The 21,529-nt window shown below is 37.3% G+C and overlaps 2 protein-coding genes across 2 annotated transcripts; both read left to right on the top strand.

Moving 5' to 3' along the window:
* Positions 1-7,718: 7,718 nt before the first annotated feature.
* LOC142630559 (uncharacterized) lies at positions 7,719-8,805 on the top strand. Its single transcript, XM_075804565.1, has 2 exons — positions 7,719-8,003; positions 8,371-8,805. Exons 1-2 carry the CDS (start codon positions 7,869-7,871, stop codon positions 8,596-8,598), a joined length of 363 nt encoding a protein of 120 aa, XP_075660680.1. The 5' UTR covers positions 7,719-7,868; the 3' UTR covers positions 8,599-8,805.
* Positions 8,806-11,255: 2,450 nt separating this feature from the next.
* On the top strand, positions 11,256-13,079 carry LOC142632789 (uncharacterized). The gene is made up of 2 exons (XM_075807128.1): positions 11,256-11,262; positions 12,412-13,079. The coding sequence occupies exons 1-2, from the start codon at positions 11,256-11,258 to the stop codon at positions 13,077-13,079; spliced, it is 675 nt and encodes a 224-aa protein (XP_075663243.1).
* The last annotated feature ends 8,450 nt before the right edge of the window (positions 13,080-21,529 follow it).

Below are 21,529 nucleotides of genomic sequence, written 5' to 3'. Positions count from 1 at the left end.
ACTGGCTGAATAATTCTTTTATTGCTTGAGCACAAATACGATTGACTTATTACATTTACTAATGGTATTGTTTTAAATGCTCAATATTCCTTGGTCGCGGTAGCCTCCTCCCGTCTAGTGTCTCCAGGTGATAGCTGTCTTGCCTGGAATAATGAGTGACTCTGTAAGGCCTTTCCCAGGTTGGGCCAAGCTTCCCTTGGGTTGGGTCCTTGGTAGTAGGTGTGACCTTGCGCAAGATGAAATCTCCTATGTTTACTCGTCTGAGCTTCACCCTCTTGTTGTAGTACTAGGACATCTTCCGTTGGTACTCCGCCATTTTGCAGGATGCTCCATCTCTGGACTCGTCCAAGTAGTCCAAGTTGATTCTTAGTTCTTCGTCGTTGCTACCTTCTCGAAAAGCTTCTTGCCTTAAGCTGGTAACTCCTACCTTGACTGAGATTACTACTTCAGTTCCATAGGTGAGGCTGAAGGGGGTCTCACCCGCCTGGGTTCTTGTCGTAGTTCCGTATGCCCACAAAACGTTAGGCAACTCTTCTGGCCATGAGCCCTTTGCCTATTCCAACCGAGTCTTAATGATCTTAAGCAAAGTTTGGTTCGTTACTTCAGTCTGTCTGTTAGCTTAAGGGTGACCGGGTGATGAGAATTGGTTCTTGATTCCTAATCCTGAGCAGAAGTCCATAAAACCTTGACTGTCAAACTGCTGCCCGTTGTCTGATATGATCATCTGTGGTATCCCAAACAGGCAGATTATATTCTTCCATACAATGTTCTGGACCTTCACCTCCGTTATGGTCGCTAATGCTTTTGCTTCAACCCATTTCATGAAATAATCAATAGCCACTAGCAAGAATTTTACTTATCTTTTACTTTGGGGTAATGGTCCGACGATGTCAAGTCTCCACTAAACAAATGGCTAGGGGGAGGCGATTGTCGTTAGTCTTTTAGATGGGATGCGTTGGACATTCTCAAACCTCTGGCATTTATCGCACTTCTTGACAACATTTGCATCCTCCTGCAAGGTAGGCCAAAAGTAACCCGTTCGGATAATTTTGCTGGCGAGGGACCCCGGGCCTGCATGGTCTCCACAGATTCCTTTGTGGATCTTTTCTAGAATATACTTTGCTTCCTCTTTGTTGACACACTACAGGTAAGGCATGGAGAAGCCTCTTTTGTACAGAGTGTTATTCAGGATCGTGAACCGAGCTACCCTCTTCCTTACTTTCCTGGCTTCTTCGAGGTCTTGTGGAATCCGTCCGTCCTGAAGGAAGGACAGGATCAGGGTTATCTAGCTGTTCCTACTCTGGATTATGAAGGTAGGGACCTTCTCGATGCTGGGATGTTTCTAGACTTCAATCTTCAAATCTGTATCCATTGGCCTGGCTTCTGACGATGACTCTTCGCTAGCTCATCTGCCCCCTATTCTGACTTCTGGGGATCTATGTCCACTCTGCTTGATCAAACTCCTATGCCGGAAACTTCATCAACTTCAAGTACCTTTGCATCCTTTCCTCTTTTGCTTCGAACTCCCCCTTTATCTGACCCACAACGAGCTTGGAATCACTCTGGAGGAGTAAATTTTTTATTCCTAGCGCCTTCTCAACCCTTAAACCCGTTAGTACTCCCTCACATTCAGCTTTGTTATTGGTGGCAGGGAATGCTAACTGAACTCCGTACTTGAGCGTCTCTTCTTTGGGGGAAACGATAATGACCCCTATTTTCCCCCTCTTTTGGACTGATGAACCGTTAGTCTGAATCGTCCATCTTTCCACCTCGTCCGTATCCCCCTCCTCGTCAGGGACTATAAATTCAGCGATGAAATCTGCCAGTGCATGTGCCTTAATAGCAGTCTTGGGGTGGTATTCTATGTCGAATTGGCTGAGCTCTATAGCCCACTAGATCATCCTTCCTGTAGCCTCGGGCTTGTTCATTGCCTTATTTATAGGTTGATCTGTCATCACCAAGATAGAATTCACCTGGAAATAAAGGCGCAGCTTGCATGAGGCGACAATCAGAGCGAATGCAATCTTCTCTATCTGTGGGTATTTGGTTTCTGCCCTTTGGAAGGCCTGGCTGACATAGTAGACTAGGAGCTGTCTTCTGTCCTCTTCTTGAACCAAGGTAGCACTCACCACTATAGTTGACACTGCTAAGTATAAATACAGGTTTTCTCCCTCTTTCGACGGATTCAAGAGGGGGGGATTGCTCAGGTACTGCTTGAGTTACTAGAAGGCTTCCTCACATTCGTCTGTCCAAACAAAGGCCTGCTTTAAGGTCTTGAAAAAGAGCAAGCATTTGTCCGTCACTTTCGAGTGAGCTTCTGGACTTCCTTCATGGTCTTGGATGACGCCATCTCTAGTATAGCTTGTACCTACTCTGGGTTTACTTTTATTCCCCTCTAGGACACCATGAACCCTAAGAACTTCCCTGACGCCATTCAAAAGGCGCACCTGTTAGGGTTTAACTTCATTTGATATTGTCTAAGAGTCGCGAACGTCTCTTGGAGGTTGTCCAGGTGAGTAGACTCTTCTTTACTCTTGACAAGCATGTCGTTTACATACACTTTCATGTTCGTCCCAATCTGTTTACTAAAAATCTTGTTTACTAACATTTGGTAGGTTGCTCCTGTATTTTTTAGCCCAAAGGGCATCACCTTGTAGTAGTAGAGCCATTGGCTCGTGATGAATGTAGCTTTTTCCTGGTCTTCCTCTGCTAATTTTATCTGGTTGTACCATAAGAATGTGTCCGTGAAAGTTAAAAGCTTGTGCCTTGCTGTGGAATCCACCATCTAATCTATCCTCGACAAAGGGAAGCTGTCCTTCGGCCAGGCCTTGTTCAAGTCTGTGAAGTCCACACATATTCTCCATTTCCCATTTGCCTTCTTCACGAGGACGACATTGGCCAGCCAATCCGGGTAGTGGACCTCAAGGATAAAGCCCACTGTTAGTAGCTTATTTACTTCGTCCATGATCGCCTGGTTCTGTTCTGGAGCAAACACTCTTCGTCTCTGCTGGACGGGCTTTTTCTTGGGGTCCACATCTAACTTGTGTTGGATAATATTCGGGGATATGCCTAGCATGTCCTTGTTGCTCGAGGCAAAAATGTCCAAGTTCTCCTTAAGGAACTGAACTAGCTTCTTCTTCGTGTCTGGACTCATGGTCACCCCTACTCAGGTGGTCTTCATTGGCTCCCCATCCACCAGCTCCACAGTTTCTAGGGCTTCCACCTTCTCTTCTTCTTTTTCCTCGATCATCCACTTATGGTTTTTCTTGGCTGCCAACGGCGCTTGGTAGCACTCCCTAGCTAGTACTTGATCTCCTTTTACTTCGCCTACACTATTTTTCGTTGGAAATTTCACCTTCAGGCAATAGGTGGAAGTGGCTACCTTCTAGCTGTTGAGTGTAGGCCTCCCAATGATCACATTATATGAAGAGGGACAATCTATCACCAGGAAATCCAACTGACGAGTTAACTGTCGTGGATAAGATCCTACTGTGACTTTTAACATCACTATGCCTTTCAGATATACCCTGTCCTCACTGAAGCTGACAAGGGGGGATTCAAAAGGGCGCAGTCTTCTTGGATCTAGTTTCAACTGTTGAAAAGTGGAGAGGTAAATGATGTCCGCGGAGCTGCCATTATCCACGAGGATCCTCCTAGTGTTGAACCCTTCTATCATAAGCATTATGACCAAGGGGTTGTCATGAGATTGCTTCACTCCTCTAGCGTCTTCTTCAGAGAAGAACATGTCCCTGTTCGTTCGTCTCTGTTTCAAGGGGGGTATCCTATGGACGCTATTCACCTGCTTTTGATATGACTTCTTAAGGGATTTGAACGACCCTCCTGTGGATGGCCCACCTATGATCGTCTTTATCTCCCTAATCACACTTGGCAGATGTTGGGATGTACAGTCCTTGTCCTTAGGTGAGGCTTCGCGCTTGTCCTTGCCATCGTCCTTGGACCTACTAGGTTCTCCCTTCTTCACAAATCTCTACAGTTTCCCTTTTCATATGAGCTCCTCTATCTGCTCCTTCAGGTTTTTACAATCCTCTGTGTAATGGCTGTGATCCTTGTGGAAGCGACAATACTTCTTCTTATCACGCACATTGGGTGACGAATGTAATGACCTAGGCCATTTAAGGTAGTGCTCATCTTTAATCTGCGCCAAAATTTTGTCAACAGGCATAACTAAAGGAGTGAATTTTACCGTCCAAAGAGCTTTTTCGTCTTTCCTTTTACCCCCATTGTTAATCTGATAATCTGAGTGTTCCCTTTTCCATCCTCTCCGGTCGTCCTCTTTCCTTCATTTTTCATTGGTTTTCTCTACATTTTTTGTCACGGCTAAAGCATCTTCAGCATTCATGTACTTATATGCCTTCAAAAGCATCTCTGCCATTGTTTTTGGAGGATTCTTCGTGAGAGACCATAAACTCCTTGGATTTCAATCCAGCTTTAAAGGTTGTTAGCTGCACCTTGTCATCAGCTTTGTCTACTTCTAAAGTTTTTCAAGTGAAACGCTTCACGTAAGACCTTAGGGTCTCCTTCTCTCCCTGTTTAATGGTGAGTAAATGGTCTGCTAGCCTCCTCGGGCGCTGTCCTCCGACGAAGTGGCGTAGGAAGGAACTGCTCAACTATTCGAAGCTGTCAATGGACGATGTGGGTAGCTTCGTGAACCATTCCCTTGCAGCTCCTTTAAGAGTAGTGGGAAACGAGCGGCACAATATTTCGTCTGGGGGTTGTTAGAGACCGAGTGTCGTCTTAAAAGTGTTAAGGTGGTCCAAGGGATCCTTAAGTCCATCAAACGGTTCAAGCTGAGGCAGGCGGAACTTTGACGGCACTGGGCATTCCAGAACTACTGCCGTAAAGAGGGAATCCGTCGTCCTGACCATTCTATCCAAGTTTCGATCTGTTTTCCCTTTAATGGCATTTCTTAGCTCGTCCATCTCCTTCTTCATTTCCCGAAGAAGATCTGAGCTCGATCCATCTGGAGTCGCTAGCCTTCGACGGTCACTCCTTCTTTGACTATCTCCTTCGTCTTCCTGATTGATCCTGGACCAATTGTCTTCCTGTTGGAGTCGCTGTCTCATCTCTTGGTTTTGGCTAGTGAGCTCTTCCACACTGGTTGTAAGTGCTTAAATTTGCAAAGCCAATGCTACCGGATCTTGGTTGGACTCCATCTGAACTTAGAAAATGATTGGAACTATATTTTCAAACCTTAGTGCGAAAATGTTGTTCCCACAGACAACGCAAAGCTGATGATGCCAAAATCGTCAGCCAAGTAGGTTTATCCAAACAACGTCCAATCCTTGTCACTGAACCTGCAAGATATGAGGTGAAAGCTTTCCTTATGTTGTCACCGGTGTGGTGCTTGCTACAGGGCCTCCAATGATAAAGTCAATAATGGAAGCTTTTCATTAAATAAGAGAGCTCAAAATATCAAAATGAGGTAAGCTAGAATATAATTCAGTTGTGTATGTGTCTGTACCTAGTTTGGTCCTAGTGGACTTGTATATATAGCTCCACTGTTTCTAGCCGTTGGGGCTTTAATTATGGCTTTAGTGCCTTTTTTTGTAAGGCCTCAAGGCTCATTGATGTGGGTGTTGATGAGTTTCCAACGGTATGACCGTTAATCGGTAACTGATCGAGGTATTAAAACCTCTTATTAATGATTTATCTATGTTCGTCCATATTGAGGCAGGGTGAACGATCTTCTTTAATGAGGTCGTTTGGGTAGGAGAGTTTGTCGATCCCATCAGTATATTCTAGAGCTAATATTCAAACAGTTACACACACACACACACACACACACACATATATATATATATATATATATATATTTTTTTTTTTGATAAGATAAAAACCAAAAATATTAGATAGGTAACAATTGGTGGATGCAAATATAAAGGATGTGCATGCATGGCATATATAGTACCTCTACAAGTACAATCGAGTATACCTATAATTGTGTATGAATCTTCTCGACCAGTAAGAAACTTACTCATAGGCAAAAATAACCCTTCTCTGAGTAAGAGTCCATCATTTGGGCATATACCAAGATACCATGCATCGAACGTCATCAACTTTCTCTCACATCAACATTTATTGTATCTCACTAATCATCAATTGTATTAAATAAAATTGAACTTATTCCATCTGCCTGTAGATTTTTGGGACTACAGTTCTAGCGTAGGTTCCCTTAGCCGAAATTAGGAGGAAAATCAATTAAACAAACCTATCATATGAGTTTAGGGGGGAATTCTAGCAGTTTCTCTCCTTCCATATCTCCAACACAAAAGGTATGCACACTAGAATTAGTGTTACTCTACATTTTTTTTTTATAAATATATTGTGGGGGAGGAGAAAGTGGAGCTTAAAGTTTCTTTGCACTAGTTGATCTTGGACGTATTCAAGCCCTTCACTTCTTCTTCTTTTTCTTTTTCTTTTTTTAAGTAGGATATCAGTCTGGCTATGAAATAGTCTTTGCCGCTTTAAAAATAAACAAAGAAGATCCTCTTATGGAGGGGATGAGCGTATGAAAGGAAAGCATACTAAGAGCATCCAAGATTCTACAAGTTTTGGAATAGAAGGAGAAGAAAAATGGAAAATCTTAAACATGAATTCCTTTCATTTGCTCCTACTAACCCAAAGAATAATTCTAGGGATTCGTACCATTACACCCAATTTCATAACCTATTAGCTTATGAGATTGTGACTTAGTTGACATGACACATTTCTAACACCATTGATTATATGGCCCATTACTTTTCATTGTTCAATCTCGGTCACACAAGCTAACAAATTGTGGAATTGATGCGAGAATGGGAAAAGAAAGCAGGGCAAAGGATATAAATGCATGCATTGAATGGTGACTAGAGTTCAATTTATTTCATATTTCAAATCGAAAATTATAAATCTAAACTAAGAACATCCACATCAATTGTACAAAAAATTTCGTTTATTTGAGCATAAAATAAGAAAAAAAAAAAAAAAACGGAACTGAAGAGGATCTTTGTCCATGGAAACCTAGGTACTGGCTTATGTGGAAAGCTTCAACGTTGTGTGCAGTCAACAAACACATTTTCTCTACAAAATTGAGGCATTGTTATGCGTATTGTTTGGTTGAGGTTAATGCATGTGGATAATTTTTCTGGAATACACTGAATTCCAAATTGTTGTCATGGGTAGAATTCCATGGCAGAGAGCATAGCCGACATGTTGATTGTCACATAGAGACATCATTGCTTGTTTCCTATATTATATATGTTTAATGAGTTTGTGGATTTGATCGACACTTTATGTCGTAAAGCTGTCCACACTGGAATCCAATTCTCTAGTTACACAAAGCGACAAAAAGATAACTATTTCTTTTCTCCATATCAAATCAAAGAAGCAAACAAAAACAGAATCCCTCAAGGGTTCTTCAATTTCAAGTCTAAAATTCTCTTTTTATCCAAATCTCAGTGGAGCTAAGCTAGGTTCTAATGAAGGATTTGATATTAGATTTCTAGAAACAAGGTAAATTACTATAGGTGTGATCTAACATATAGCCATTTTTGGCATAGGCAAAATGCTGGCAGTATTCCTAGAAAAAGAATTTGCAGGCCAATAAGTGATTTCAAGTCATGGATGAAAAGAAAAGATGGAGACATCCCTGCCATACTTCACATGATTACTGTTCTGTGGGAACACTCAAGTACTTCTCCACTATACCCAACAATGCATTTAAATTGCAGAGAGTAAAAAAAAAATAAATAAATAAAAACAAAAGGAAAGAAAATAAAGAAAGGAGGCCCCCTCTCCATGTCTTTATATTTGGACACATGCATGAGTTTGGCTGAAGTGTAAAGTTAAGAGAAAACTCTAGCTAGGAGATGGAGAACTCTAATGGGTGCTCAAGAAAATCAAAGGATGTTTCTCTTCAAGAGCTTAGGGATAGGCTTGCTGAGTTTGCTGAAGTACGAGGATGGGATCAATATCACAGTCCTAGAAATCTCCTTCTGGCACTAGTAAGTACTTAGTATATATCTAAGCCAAGTACGAATTATCATTAGCCAATGCAATGATACACTAAATAACCATTTCAATTCATTTTTTCTTATACAATCTCTCACCCCCCCCCCCCCCTCTTTTTCTTTTTTTTCGTCGTTTTGATGAACAATAAGTTTTAAAATTGGTTTCACAACTGTTAACGTGACAAGTTATTATTAGTAATACGATAAAAGTAGCGTACACAGTAGCTTTATGTAAAAATAATGTTTATATAAACCACAATTTGATCACCTCAAAAAATTTGATCACCTCAAGAACATTTGAAAAAGGTTGTGTATGTAAGATATATTGTTGTTTGATGAATATTTGGATTGGTTAGTGCAGGTGGGAGAGGTGGGAGAGCTATCAGAGATATTCCAGTGGAAGGGAGAGGTTGCAAAAGGACTACCCAACTGGAGTTCTGATGATAAGGAGCATTTAGAAGAGGAGATCTCAGATGTTCTGCTCTATCTAGTACGTCTTGCTGATGTTTGTGGGCTAGATCTCGGACAAGCTGCTCTGACAAAAATAGTCAAGAATGCTAAGAAGTACCCTGTTATGAATCACAACTAGGAGCTTTCCTTCTGGCCTTTTCATATACTATATGCGCTTAGGTTTATTGCACTTCCTTTATGTTTTTCTCTCTTCCCTTTTAAGTATCAGAAGTTTAGAACTATGAGGTCTAATGTGTGGGAGAAAACAGTGCAACTAATTTATCCAGCATGTTGGCAGTGAATTTCTACATTCCTCCTTTTTGTTATCTAAATTCTAAAGCTTCTTTACGACTGTTCGGCTATCAATATAATGATGAGGCTATCCAAATTGATATACTTATCTATGAAGCATATAAAAGTTCAATTATTGGTAATTACGAGTATTGACCTCATTTAATGAATAGAGAAAAGAGAGAAGCAAAATTGAGTTAAGGCTTTGTTTGTTTTGGCATAAAACCTTTTCTATAGGAAACATTCTAAAAAAATCTGATTATTTCCTATGTTTTGGTTATTTTCCTGAACGTGTTCTAAAATATGTTGTCAAAAAATCACAAATTTTCTTTTTTGTACAGATATTAAATAAATTTAACTTAAAAATAAGCAAAATAAAAATAAAACTATTGAAAATTGTACTAATAAGCACAATGAAAGTGCAACCCGATAAAGTACTAAAACAATTAATAAAAACTATCAATGAAGCTTACTAAAAATAAAAGAAAAAAACTACCATCAAATTTTTAATTTTTAATTCCAATAAATAAAGATAAAATAATAATAATAATAATAATAAAACTTTTTTTTTAGAATCATAAAAAAAAAATTAAAAAACCTAGTTGTAAGTTATGTTTGTGCAAGTTTTAAATATTTGGGATGATTCTTGAAGTTTTGAGGTATACTGTGGTCAATTTGAAGATTTTGGGAGGTATTTAATCATTCATTTTGGGTTTGGGGGGGGGGGGGGGGGGGGGGGGGGGGGGATATTTTTGTCATTTTGGTGGCTTTTTGAAGTATTTAATTATACTTGAGATCTTGAAGGTATTTGAGTCATTTTGGAAGGTTCAATGTTATTTTAGTCATTTTTGGAGGTTTTGAAGTTATTTTGGTCATTTTGGAGATTTGGGAAAAATGGGGTATCTATTTAAGGGTTCATAGGGTATTTTAGTTATTTTTTAGAGGTTTTCAAGAGTATTTTTTCATTTTAAAGATTTTTTATTTTTGTCATTTTAAAGGTTTTTAGGGGTTTTTTTTTTGGAGTTGTTGGGGGTATTTGGATCATTTTGGAGATTTTAGGGTATTATGTAATTTTGGTGCCTTTTAGGGAGAATTTTGATCATTTGAAATGTTTTTGTGGTATTTCTATCATTTAAGATGTTTTAAAGGTATTTTGGTCATTTTGAAGTGTCTTTCTATTGTTTTAAAGGTTGTGGCATTTTAGTCATTTTTGATCTTTTTGGAAATTAATATTTTAGTCGTTTTGGAGATTTTGAGAGCATTTTTGTCATTTTGAAAGTTATTAAGTGCTTTTTCTATTTTGTAGGTTTTAGGGGTTTTATTCTTCTATGGTGTATTTGGATGGATTAGGAGGAGAGCGGAGTAAGAGAAAAAAGTTGAGGTTGGAGGGTTTTATTTATACCCTATTTGAATGTCTTTTAAAGAGAGGGGAAAAGGGCATGGGGGGATTTTTTTAACTCATCCAAATCCCATATTTTAATTCCCTCAAATTTGAAGAATTTGGAGAATGGCAAATTCCACTTATATTAAAGAGGTTTAAATAGTCAATTTTATCCTTATGATGTCAATTTATATCTATTTCTTTAAATTTAACAAAATAGTTGTACAATTGTCAATTTATATGCTGATTTATCATTTTCTCTCCCCAATTTCCATTCTAATTTATAAAACATCCAAATAAAAATGAGGGATATTTATTCCTTCTCTTTCTACTTATTTTTTTAAACATCCCAATAAGGGAAAGAGATAATCATTTCCATTGTTGGGCTATATGGAGCCTAATTGTGTTTGATTAAGATTATGACCCGATTCGATATAAAGTGTTATGGTATTTAAAGGGAGATTTTCTAAGGCCCAAGTAGAAGCGCTTAAGGACGAGCCTTTTTGGGTTGGGTTGGGTTGGGTTGGGTTGGGTTGGGTGGGGGGGGTCGGGGTTTTGGCCCCTTTTTAGCCAATTGTGAATCCTCTATGCAAGCCTCTTTGGCGCATATTCTTCTTCATTTTTGCATCTCACAAATTTGAAAATTTCATGTATATTCTCTACAGTCCTCCCCTTTCATTCTCCCTTATACCTTATACTCTCTCCATAGACATGCCTTTCAGGGCATTTATACTTTTTAGTACAGTTAGAATGTTGCTAGCTAGTTTTAAGAGTCTTATAGTTTAGGTAGTACTTCTAGTGTTTTCAAGAGACATTTAGAGTTTAAATTCCCTCTCTCTTATCTCGAATTATTTGAAGAGTCTGGTTAATGAGTGCCCTTAGAGCATCTGCTAATGGACCATTTTAGAAAAAATTTTATTACCACTTTCATAGATAATATTAAAAACTGTAAAAAAAATAATTAATTACTTTTTTATTTTCTAATAAAAAGTTTATAAAAATAGTTTCTTAACCAATGTCTATCCGATAACTTTTTCCTTATTTTTAATATATATATTGCTAGGGGCCTTGGTGCTACCATATCCGCATGCTAACTTATCAATCTGGATCTTACTGCCTTGGTAATGTCGGGTAATCCATTTCTCCTTGTCATTGAATCCCCACCGTTTATGGTTGTTGATGTCTTTATCCTCCCAATCATCATCATTCATAACCATCATCAAGTTACAATGATTCGAAATGGAACATCATAATAATTGTTAAAGGGTTGTTGATTAACGTTAATGGCCTTTCCTTATCAACATGTTTATTGACTAAGTTTAATTTTAATCGTTTAAACTGGCCACTAATCACTAGATACGGTTTTCAAGTTGAAATGGCCCAAAAAGCATTTGAAATTATGAAGATAATAATTATCCAAAAAGTGTGTTTGGTGGGGATGATTTACTTTGGAGATCTTGCTGGAACTCATCATTTGAAACTGGGAAATATATATGGAAATGTTCCTTGTAATGGTTTGGCATATCACAAAGAATGATCAGGGTCCATTTGTTCCATTTTGTAAGACTTGGATTCATCAGTTCATAATTATATTTCATTATAATCGCCATTAGCCGCCTTTGTCGTGATTAATATCATCATAATTCTCATTGCAATGTCATCCTAAAATCATTATTATCTCGCGATTAACAATCATAACTTCATTGTACATTCTTTATTCTATTTTAACTTTCGGAAAATGTTTATGATACCCTTTTGATAGCTTTTTATATTTCTTGTAAAGGGGGAATAAAAATTTTCTTAAAATTGTTCATTAATAAATACTCTAAGAATAACTGTTAATAAGACCCTTTAACTTACTTTTCTAAAAAACAAACAAACAAACTTATTCCTTGGAACTTTAGTCTGTGCCGATGTCTGCATTAGCAATGATATGATACGTAATCCGTAGTTAACTCTTGCACAAGGAAAAATGAAAAATGAAACTTTTTTTTTTTTTTTTGAGGGGATGAAAAATGAAACGTTTGCCAATGAAATGAACCATTGGATGAAATGAAGAAAGTTTAGGAGAAGGCCAATATAATGGGCATTGGTCTGCTTGACTTGCTTTCCATCATTAATTAGAGTAGCTAGGAGTATGATTCTGGCAATATGCATTCTGATTTTATTACAATAATAATAATACATCAAAGACTACTTTTTCCCTTTTGTGAAGGGGAAAAAAAACAAAGAAAATAAAGACAAAGATAAACAAACATGTTAATTTTAAAAAAAATGCAGAAAGGTCGGTTGCTGAGCTTCATTCTCTTCCTTGGATTATTGCTGGAGATTTCAATGAAGTGCTTACCAGAGAAGATAAATATGGGGGTAGACCTATTAACATCTCTAGAGCAATCAAGTTTCAAGACTGCCTAAATAATTGCCGGATGTTTGATATGGGTTTCTCTGGTCCTCGCTTCACTTGGTCAAATCGGCAACCCCTTACCCACCTCATCCAAGAAAGAATTGATAGGGTCTTTGCAAATACTGATTGGAATGTGCTCTATCCAGAAGCCAGTGTCCGTCATTTGGAGCGCTCCCATTCTGATCATTGCCCCATTGTCCTTTCTTTGCATCATGACCAGGGGACCCCCTTTCCCAAGCCTTTCCGGTTCCAACCAATGTGGTTATCCCACTCCTCCTTTCCGGACCTGGTTAGGGAGGCTTGGACAGGGCCTTCCAATTTACCCAGTGCAATCACCTCTTTTACTACCCGTGCCAAAAGCTGGAATAGGGAGACCTTTGGTAATATTTTCCATAGAAAGCGTAGAATTTGTGCAAGACTAAAGGGAGTGCGATCGGCATTAGGAAGCAATCCTAACAATTTCCTTATTAATGCGGAAAAGTCCCTTTTAGAGGAATTATCTTGTTGCTTCCTTGGAAGCAGTTTATTGGTGTATGAAATCTAGAATCTCTTGGGTTATAGATGGAGACGAGGAATACGGCTTTCTTTCACAACTCCACGGCGATCCGCCGCAAGAGAAATCGTATTTCTAGCTTGAAAGATCGTATGGGTAATTGGTGAATGGGGCTCCTGAGATTCTTGACTTTATTAGACAAGGTTTTCTTGAGTTATTTACTACCTCTCAATGCTTTGCCCATAGGCAAGTTTGGCAGCCCCCTTTTGGAAGTGTACACTTCAAGGCGATGACATTTCTAGGTTGGAACTTCCGGTCTCGATGCTGAAATTTTCGCGCTCTTCAATCTCTCAAACCTTATAAAGCTCCCGGTCTGATAGGTGCATCTTGGATTTTTCCGGCGCTTTTGGGAGGGTTGTGGGTAATTCGGTGAAGGATGAAATCAAGAATGTGTTCAACACGGGGAACGATTACTGAGTATCTTAATAGAACCTTGATTACTCTTATTCCCAAATGCGACATCTTTGAGTCTCTAAATAATTATCGTCCCATCGGGTTGTGTAACACGATGTATAAAATCATAACCAAGGCTGATTGTGGGTCGCATCCGTCCGTTATTGGACAACCTTATATCTCCTCTTCAATCGGCTTTTGTTCCTAAGAGGAAAGGTATTGATAATGCTATTATTGTCCGAGTTGGTGCATTCTATGTCCAATAAGAAAGGCCGACATGGTTTAATGGCAATAAAAATTGATTTAGAGAAAGCCTATGACCGCCTTGAGTGGAGTTTCATTAGAGACACCTTAGCTCTCTACAAGTTTCCTAGTCACCTTATTTCTCTCATTATGAGTTGTGTCTCCTCCTCATCCATCTCAATTTTGTTCAATGGTGGGGCTTTGGATCCTTTCCAACCTTCAAGAGGAATAAGGCAAGGCGACCCTCTCTCTCCTTACCTTTTCATTTTGTGTATGGAGGTTCTAGGAGCTCTTATTTCAGACAAATGTGAGGACAAGCTTCGGGACCCTATTCCGGCTTCCAGAGGTGGTTTGGCCTTTTCTCACCTATTTTTTGCGGACGACCTGGTTCTCTTTGCAAAGGCTGATGTTAAAAATTGTCAAGCTGTGAGGGATGTTTTAGACACCTTTTGCGGGTTATCTGGTCAAAAGGTTAGTGCAGATAAATCTCGGGTGTTTTTCTCTCCAAATCTGCCTCAGCATCATAGAGAGGAGTTGTGCAACATTTTAGAGTTTCGGTCCACCCCTTCCTTGGGGAAATACCTTGGCATTCCTATAAAACATACGGCAATTCCTCAAGATTTTGGTTCTGTTATAGAGCGTGTTCAAGGCCGTCTTGCGGGGTGGAAAACTCATCTTCTTTCCTTTGCAGGGAGACTTGTGTTGACCAAAGCTACTCTTTCCACTATCCCTTATTATGTTATGCAAAGTGCTGCCCTCCCTGCTAAGGTAACTCAAACAGTGGATAGACTTTGTCGTAACTTTATTTGGGGCACGACGGAAACCAAAAAGAAACTTCACACGATCGAATTTGGAAGAAGATCACCAAACCCAAAGTTAATGGGGGTCTCGGCCTTCAATCACGGCCAAGGAAAGGAACTCAGCTGCGCTTGCCAAGCTTAATTGGCGGTTTCATCAAGAAAAAGACTCCCTTTGGGCTAGAGTGCTCTCCCAAAAATATATCACTCGAAGGAGGCGTTCTCCTAATACTTCTAGATCTTGTTCATCCACTTGGGCGGCAATCATGAGAGGGGAGGCTATTTTTAACAGGGGTATAAAATGGATAGCGGGTTATGATAGTAAGTTATCTTTTTGGCATGATAAATGGTTGAGTGATGGTACGAGTTAGAAGCCTTATTAATGGCCCTTTGCGGAGAAATGAGGAGACCTTACTTTTAAGAGATGTAGTGCACCACGGTTCACGGAACTTGGATGTTATTTCATTCAATTTTCCTCGTTCCCTAAGGCGGAAAATTAAGGCTACTCCTATTCCTATGTCGGCGGCAGTGTTGATCACATTTCTTGGTGCTCTTCACACGATGGGGAGTTTGATATAAAGGAGGCTTACAAGGCTGGCTTGTGTTGTTCATGATCCCCATTTGTTTGAGCCTTTTATGGGGGAATTGGGTGTGGAAATCTATTACTGCGCCCAAGATCAAGTGTTTCCTTTGGCGATTGCATGCATAATAGTCTTCCCGCTAGAGAAGTTCTTGGATCGAGGGGGCTGGCTATTCCCACTTCTTGCCCTGCATTGTAACGGGGACGTTGAATCAATAATCCACATTTTGCGTGATTGCCCTCTTGCCAAAGATTTACGGGATTCTTTTCCTTTACCGTGCCACACCGACCTCTTTTATGGTTCTAGTTTAACGAGATTGGCTTCGATTAAATTGTACTAAGTATCACTCTTCGGTATCGGGTATATCTTGGAGCATCTTCTTTCCTTTTGGAGTGTGGGGCCTCCGGCTCGGACGCAACAATGTCATCTTTAGAGATTCGGGCCCAAAAATCTTTAAAGGTGGAAACTATAGCAAAGCTGAATTTGCCTTCCTCGGCTTGAATGATAAACTTCAACGCAACTTATCTATCATCCGGGTGCGGTGGCATTCCCCACGACGGTTGGTATAAGTTAAATTCGATGGTTCTTCATTGGGCAACCTGGTAAGAGTGGTGGAGGTGGAATCATTCGCAACTCTGTGGAGAATGGGTTAGTGGCTATGCTAGAGCAATTGGGTATACTACAAGTGTGGCGGCGGAGTTATGGGCTCTTAGGGATGGGATTAATCTCTGCATTGATTTAAACTTGGAGAATGTCATATTTGAACTTGATGCGAAACTGGTGGTGGATGTTGCTTTTGAAAGATGAGAGTAGTCGAATGGTAATGAAGTTATCATGGTGGCTGTAAGGAAGGATTGAAGAGGATTCCAAGGGTCAAAATTCAACCTTTGCTTTAGGGAAGCTAATAAATGCGCCGACGCGCTTGCTAGAAGAGGCGCGGTTAGTCCTCATGATTTTGTTGTTTTTCAATTTCCTCCAGCTGATGTGGCCTTGCTGGCTAGTCTTGATGCAGCTGGTGCATTGTATGAGCGTCTTTGCTCTGATGTTTCTCTTAGTTAGTTTTGCTTAATGTTATTGCCTGATTACCAAAAAAAAAAAGGTACTTCTTCATAAAAAATACAAAGATTTATAATAGAAACTTAGATATTGACTTTGTTCCTGCTTAATCTTGGCTAACTTCTTTTGGTGTGATGACCTCATTTTTGGCACCTCTTATTTTTTATTGCAGGACCTTATTGGAGCCTGATTGGACCATCCATCTACATCACGTCTTCTAGGAGGCTAATGGAGTGGAGATGGCCTGACTAAGAGCAGGAATATAGACTAAAAGAATATAATCACTGTCCAATTTTGTATTATCCAATATTCCTTTTGTAACTAGCCATCTAGCTATACTAGCTCTTAGTATATATAAATAAACCCTTCTTTTCAAACAAAAAGATAAAAAAAAAAAAAAAAAAATAGATGTATCAAAGAAAATAAAGACAAGAAAAACAAATATGTTATTTTTAAAAATTTCAAAAAAATCGGATTCTTCTTCATAAAAGTACACAGAATAAAATCTCAGAGAGTGGACGGTTGGTGTGAGTTTGGGTGTTGCTGAAAACTGAAAGTTTGGCGTTTGGCATTTTTTCTGTGGGTTCCGTGCACTGTTCACGGGACTCACAAGTACAGAATTCAGCAAATTTTAAGTTAAAACTGGGTCTCACAGTACTATTTACATAATTAAAATTTATTTTGTTATAATGTTTTCAATTTTTAATTTTCGACAATTAGCAGTATCCAAACAAAGTTTAAGAAGAGTTTTCATCAAGGAAGTCAATACCGTACTCGAGGCTGTACCGGTTTGGCCACTAGTACAATATATTTCGGATACCGGTTAATACCAGTGTACCGTTTCGGGTTTACCGCTATTTTATATATATATATATATATATATATAGACACACACACACCAAAATCTCTAGAACCATGTTTATAAGCATATAATATTTCACTTATATTTTAGTAAATATAAAAATTTATCATAAAACATGACCTCAATTCAGAACAAATTATTCATAGTTTTAGACTTTAGCATCAATTAAAAGAAAAAAAAAACACAATATAAAAAATAGAAAGCTTAGTTGTTCATTGCATACTAAGAAAACAAATAATACTAATAAGTTAATGTAAATAAGTTATCATTATGTCTTTACAAAAATTCAAAAATTACAAAACTAAAAAATAAAAAAAGTTTTTTTTGTACCGGCCGGTATTACCCGAAATTGGTCGGTATGGCCAATACAGCCGGTATTTTTTCTGATACATAATAGAAGTATACTGATACTGGTGCACTGACTGATACCGGTACGATATCGACCACCCTGATTTTTATTTTGAGAGGATAACGTGAAGTTAACGTAAGCAGAGACTCAAATGATATATCTATGTTTATAGCTCAAATTCTAGGCCCAGGAGGAGTCCATAAACAACAACAGCCCATTGCTCCACTAGAATACTTTTTCTCACTCCGACAATGATTAGAGAGAAAGTCACAATAGTCATAAACCCAATGTCCACTTCATACCTAATGAGGCCTGCAGTCCCTGCTTTTCCTGGGCTCTTGGGGAACTGAGTTTTTAAAAGGTTTGTTGATGCTAAAACAAAATTAGTTGTCCTATGTTTGAGAAAAAGCTAATCTATATTCCTTCTCATTTTATTTTAATATCGTTATGTTTGTTTCGCTAAAAAACCTTTCATAAATATAATTTTTCATATTTTTCATTATTTGGTAGCACAAAAAAAAATATATATATATATATATATATATAGTTAATGAAAAACTATCTTTAGTCAAAGGAAAACTCTAATAAAAATAAGGTTTATTTTCTATAAGTTTTTTTACAAAATTTGTATTTGGAAAACAATCTCTCTCTCACGCGTTGCATCTCCTATAAATATTATTTTTATTTGTAGTCACGAGAAACAAAATTTTTTGGCGCCTTCTCTCTCTCTCACACTAAGCTCTCTCACTTTTTCTCTCTTTCCTTTACTTTTTCTCTCTTCACACCCTCATTGTCACTAGCATTGGTCTTTCCTCTTCCCATAGATCTCTCTCTCTCTCTCTCTCTCTCCATAAGATAGTTTCCTAGAAAATGTTCTTTGAAAAATAAATCATTTTCCAAAAAATGTTAATGTTGAAACAAACTGAGTGTAAGTCTAATGCCACGACGAATTTCATAAATTACAATGTTAACCGGTTATTAATGTTACACTAACCACAATCTACTAGACTACTACTTTCAAAAAATATGAAAAGTAAATTTGAAATTTGTTGTGTTAATTTGTAGTATAGTTGATTTTATTTTCTTTCTGAAAACCAATTGATTTCAACTGTTGACAAGAGGTAAGTGATGATCATGTCAAATGGGCCTTCAGATTTCATGGGCCATTCTGCCGAAAGCTAAATCCAAGTGATATGTGATCAAAGTTCCGGCTTTTCGGCTTTTTGTTTCAACTTTCTCCCTTTCTCTCTCTGGTAATGGCAATGTTGGTCCTACAGAGCCCCAAGAGTATATTAAATACAGGCCCACTTAATGAATGATATTAGAACACTAGTTAATGGAACATTTTATAAAAGTTTTAATACAACTTTCTAAGAAAATATAAAAAGCTATAAATTTTTTTCGTTTTTTCTCTTCTTTTTTCCCATAAAAAGTTCTTAAAAACATTTCTTAAACTAATACCCTATTAAATTTTCCCTTACATAAATAAATAAATGTACGAAAAATAAAGAATAAAACTTTTTTTTTTTATATAGGTATAATAGACCTTCAACATATGGCTACGCTATGATGATTTCTCTTTGTCATTATGTCAAGGTACCAATTGATTCTTGGTATATGTAATATTTGAACACCAAATCTCTTGTTCGATAACAATAAACTTTACTCGTTAAACCAAATAAAAAAAAGACTAAAATGCAAATTGCACCCTCTGTTTGACTGAAATTCATTATAATCTTCTAGCTTTACTTTAATTCAATTAAGTTCTCTAAATGTCAAATTAGTTCAATTCCAGTCTTCCCTCTAATTTCATTAAAAAAAAAGTGTCAATAAAAAAAATTTCTCACATAAAAAAATATATAAAAATATCTTATAGATTTTTTATGTGAGATTTTTTTTCAATAAATATATTTTTAATTAGTTAATTGCCTACTTAATGATAATATTTTAATAGAATTGGATAAAAGACTTAAATTGAATAAAATTGAAATTTACAAGAAGTAAGGTTAGAGCAAGGGTGTAATTTGCTTTTTTTTTTTTTTGAAAAAAAAAAAACTTTAATTTTATTTTATTTTATTTTGATAAACTATCTTCATTAAAGACTAAACAGAAGAAAAAAAAAGGCAATACAACAATCTTGCCTACAAGCTTCCAAGTTAGGAGGACGCATATTACACTTATTATATGAAAAACCTACTTTAAGAGCAGCGGTATGTTTAGTAGCAAAATGAGCTACTGGGTTTATAGATCTCTTAACCCAACATAACTCAAAAGATACACTTAAATCAAAAGCGTTACGAATGATAGAGGAGATAGACCAATCAGTTGGTTCTTTCTCTTTAAATAGGACATCAAAAAATATTTTTGCATCCCCTTCAACTATAATGTTGCACTAATTTTCAAAGATAGCCAAATTTAATGCCGACAAAATTGCAACTACTTCAACTTGAATAAGAGTGCATATGAATGATGAATTTTAGTTCATACCTTTAATACCTCTCCAAACTCATTTCTAACCACCACAGCTAATAAAGTGAAATCTTGTGAGATTGTAGCATCAACATTCAATTTTATATAGTTTTTAATTATATTTGAAAATGTGATATTTATCGTTACTATTATTAAAGTAGATGGGGTCCTCTTACCCTGGAGTGCTTGGTTCCAATAAATTCTTGAACATCCATGAGCCAACCAAAAGTGTTTTACAAAGAAGGGCTTGTCCACAACATTAATATACATGTCTCCACACCCAATTACACCTCCTGGAAAATGCAATATTCTGTCTGTCAAGTGGGGGCCCACAGGGCCCAAGGCCCAAGGGGTAGAAGATCTAGAAAAGTGAGTGAGACACGGACACAGCAGGTCACAGGATTCAGGAAGGAATATGATGTTTGAGAGGGTAAAACAGTAATATAACACATACAGTGGCATTCGTGTAATTTTGTATAGATTTGGTGTCTAGTTATTTTTGAAAAGCTAGTCCAAGAAGGTCCCACATCGGGATTGGACATGGTGGGCCCAGGTTGGAATTTTGGGGCCGCAGTACGTAAAAACTGGAAGGAAAAATGGTACGAAGTACTATGAAGTATGAACTAACTAATTAATATTCTGATTCTCAAAAAAAAAAAAAAAAAAATTAATATTCATTTTTCTATTCCCTTGGGATTGTCTGAATTTAACAAAAGATCCTGAAAAAAAAAAATACATATATATATATATATATATATATATATATATATATATATTTGTGCTTAAAAATGTGGAATGTAGTGAAAATTTTTCACAATGCTTTTTCAAGGAAATCAAAGTTTTTTTTTAAATTTAATTTTAAGCTCATTAAGGAAAATCCACTCGGAAGTTGATTTTGGAAAGCACAAAGAACTTTTTTTTTTTTTTTTTTTTTTTGAAACCCATTTTTGAGAACTTACTTTGGAAACAATTTGTAAACATCTTTTGAAAACGAGTTCTAAATCTCTTGGGAAATCCATCTTTGGAAATAGGGTTTGAAAAGTTCTTTGGAAAACATTTTTTAGAGAGTTTTAACTCAAGCCTTTACACCTCTACCCACATGAGAATCTTCACATTGAACAAACAATCTTTTTTTTTTTTTGAGCAAAACATGGAACACATAAATCTAAGTAAATAAGCATAGAAAATTAATAGAATCTATCACATATCTATCTATTATAACAAACTAGTTCAAAATCGATCATTTTCAAGGGATTTACACGTATCAGACATGGATATATGAACTAATCATGTACATAAATAAATATGGATAGCTTTATTTGCAACTAAGCAAGCACCCAAGCATTATTTGGCTTCATACCTGTGAATACTCTAACATGTAATTGTGTATATCGGCATGTTCATATATACCTTCACACATACAGATAGATCTATGAATGTAAGGGCCAAACTAAGTATTTATATGACAATAGATATAAACATGATCATCCAAGTACTAATTATCTCATACCCATCAATTTCACAAGTATATCAACATGTATTCCAAGCAAATCTCACAAATACATGTCTAATCTAATGAGCAAGAGAATAATTTCATACTTTCATCAATATCCAAAACCATGTAAAAAAGCTATACAAAACATCATGGAACTGTAAATCTAGAAATACTAAAAGGGGAATGCATGTTGTTG

This window comes from Castanea sativa, chromosome 4 (assembly GCF_040712315.1).
Source record: "Castanea sativa cultivar Marrone di Chiusa Pesio chromosome 4, ASM4071231v1".
NCBI classification, from domain to species: Eukaryota; Viridiplantae; Streptophyta; class Magnoliopsida; order Fagales; family Fagaceae; genus Castanea; species Castanea sativa.
The sequence above is the reverse complement of the archived record's forward strand: the minus strand, read 5'-3'. Positions and strand labels throughout refer to the sequence as shown.

Bases quoted from the DNA above. Each gene is read 5' to 3' on its own strand.
- LOC142630559 (XM_075804565.1), top strand. From the start codon at position 7,869: ATGGAGAACTCTAATGGGTGCTCAAGAAAATCAAAGGATGTTTCTCTT. The intron at 8,004-8,370 runs GTAAGTACTTAG...TGGTTAGTGCAG, and splicing joins GAAATCTCCTTCTGGCACTA to GTGGGAGAGGTGGGAGAGCT.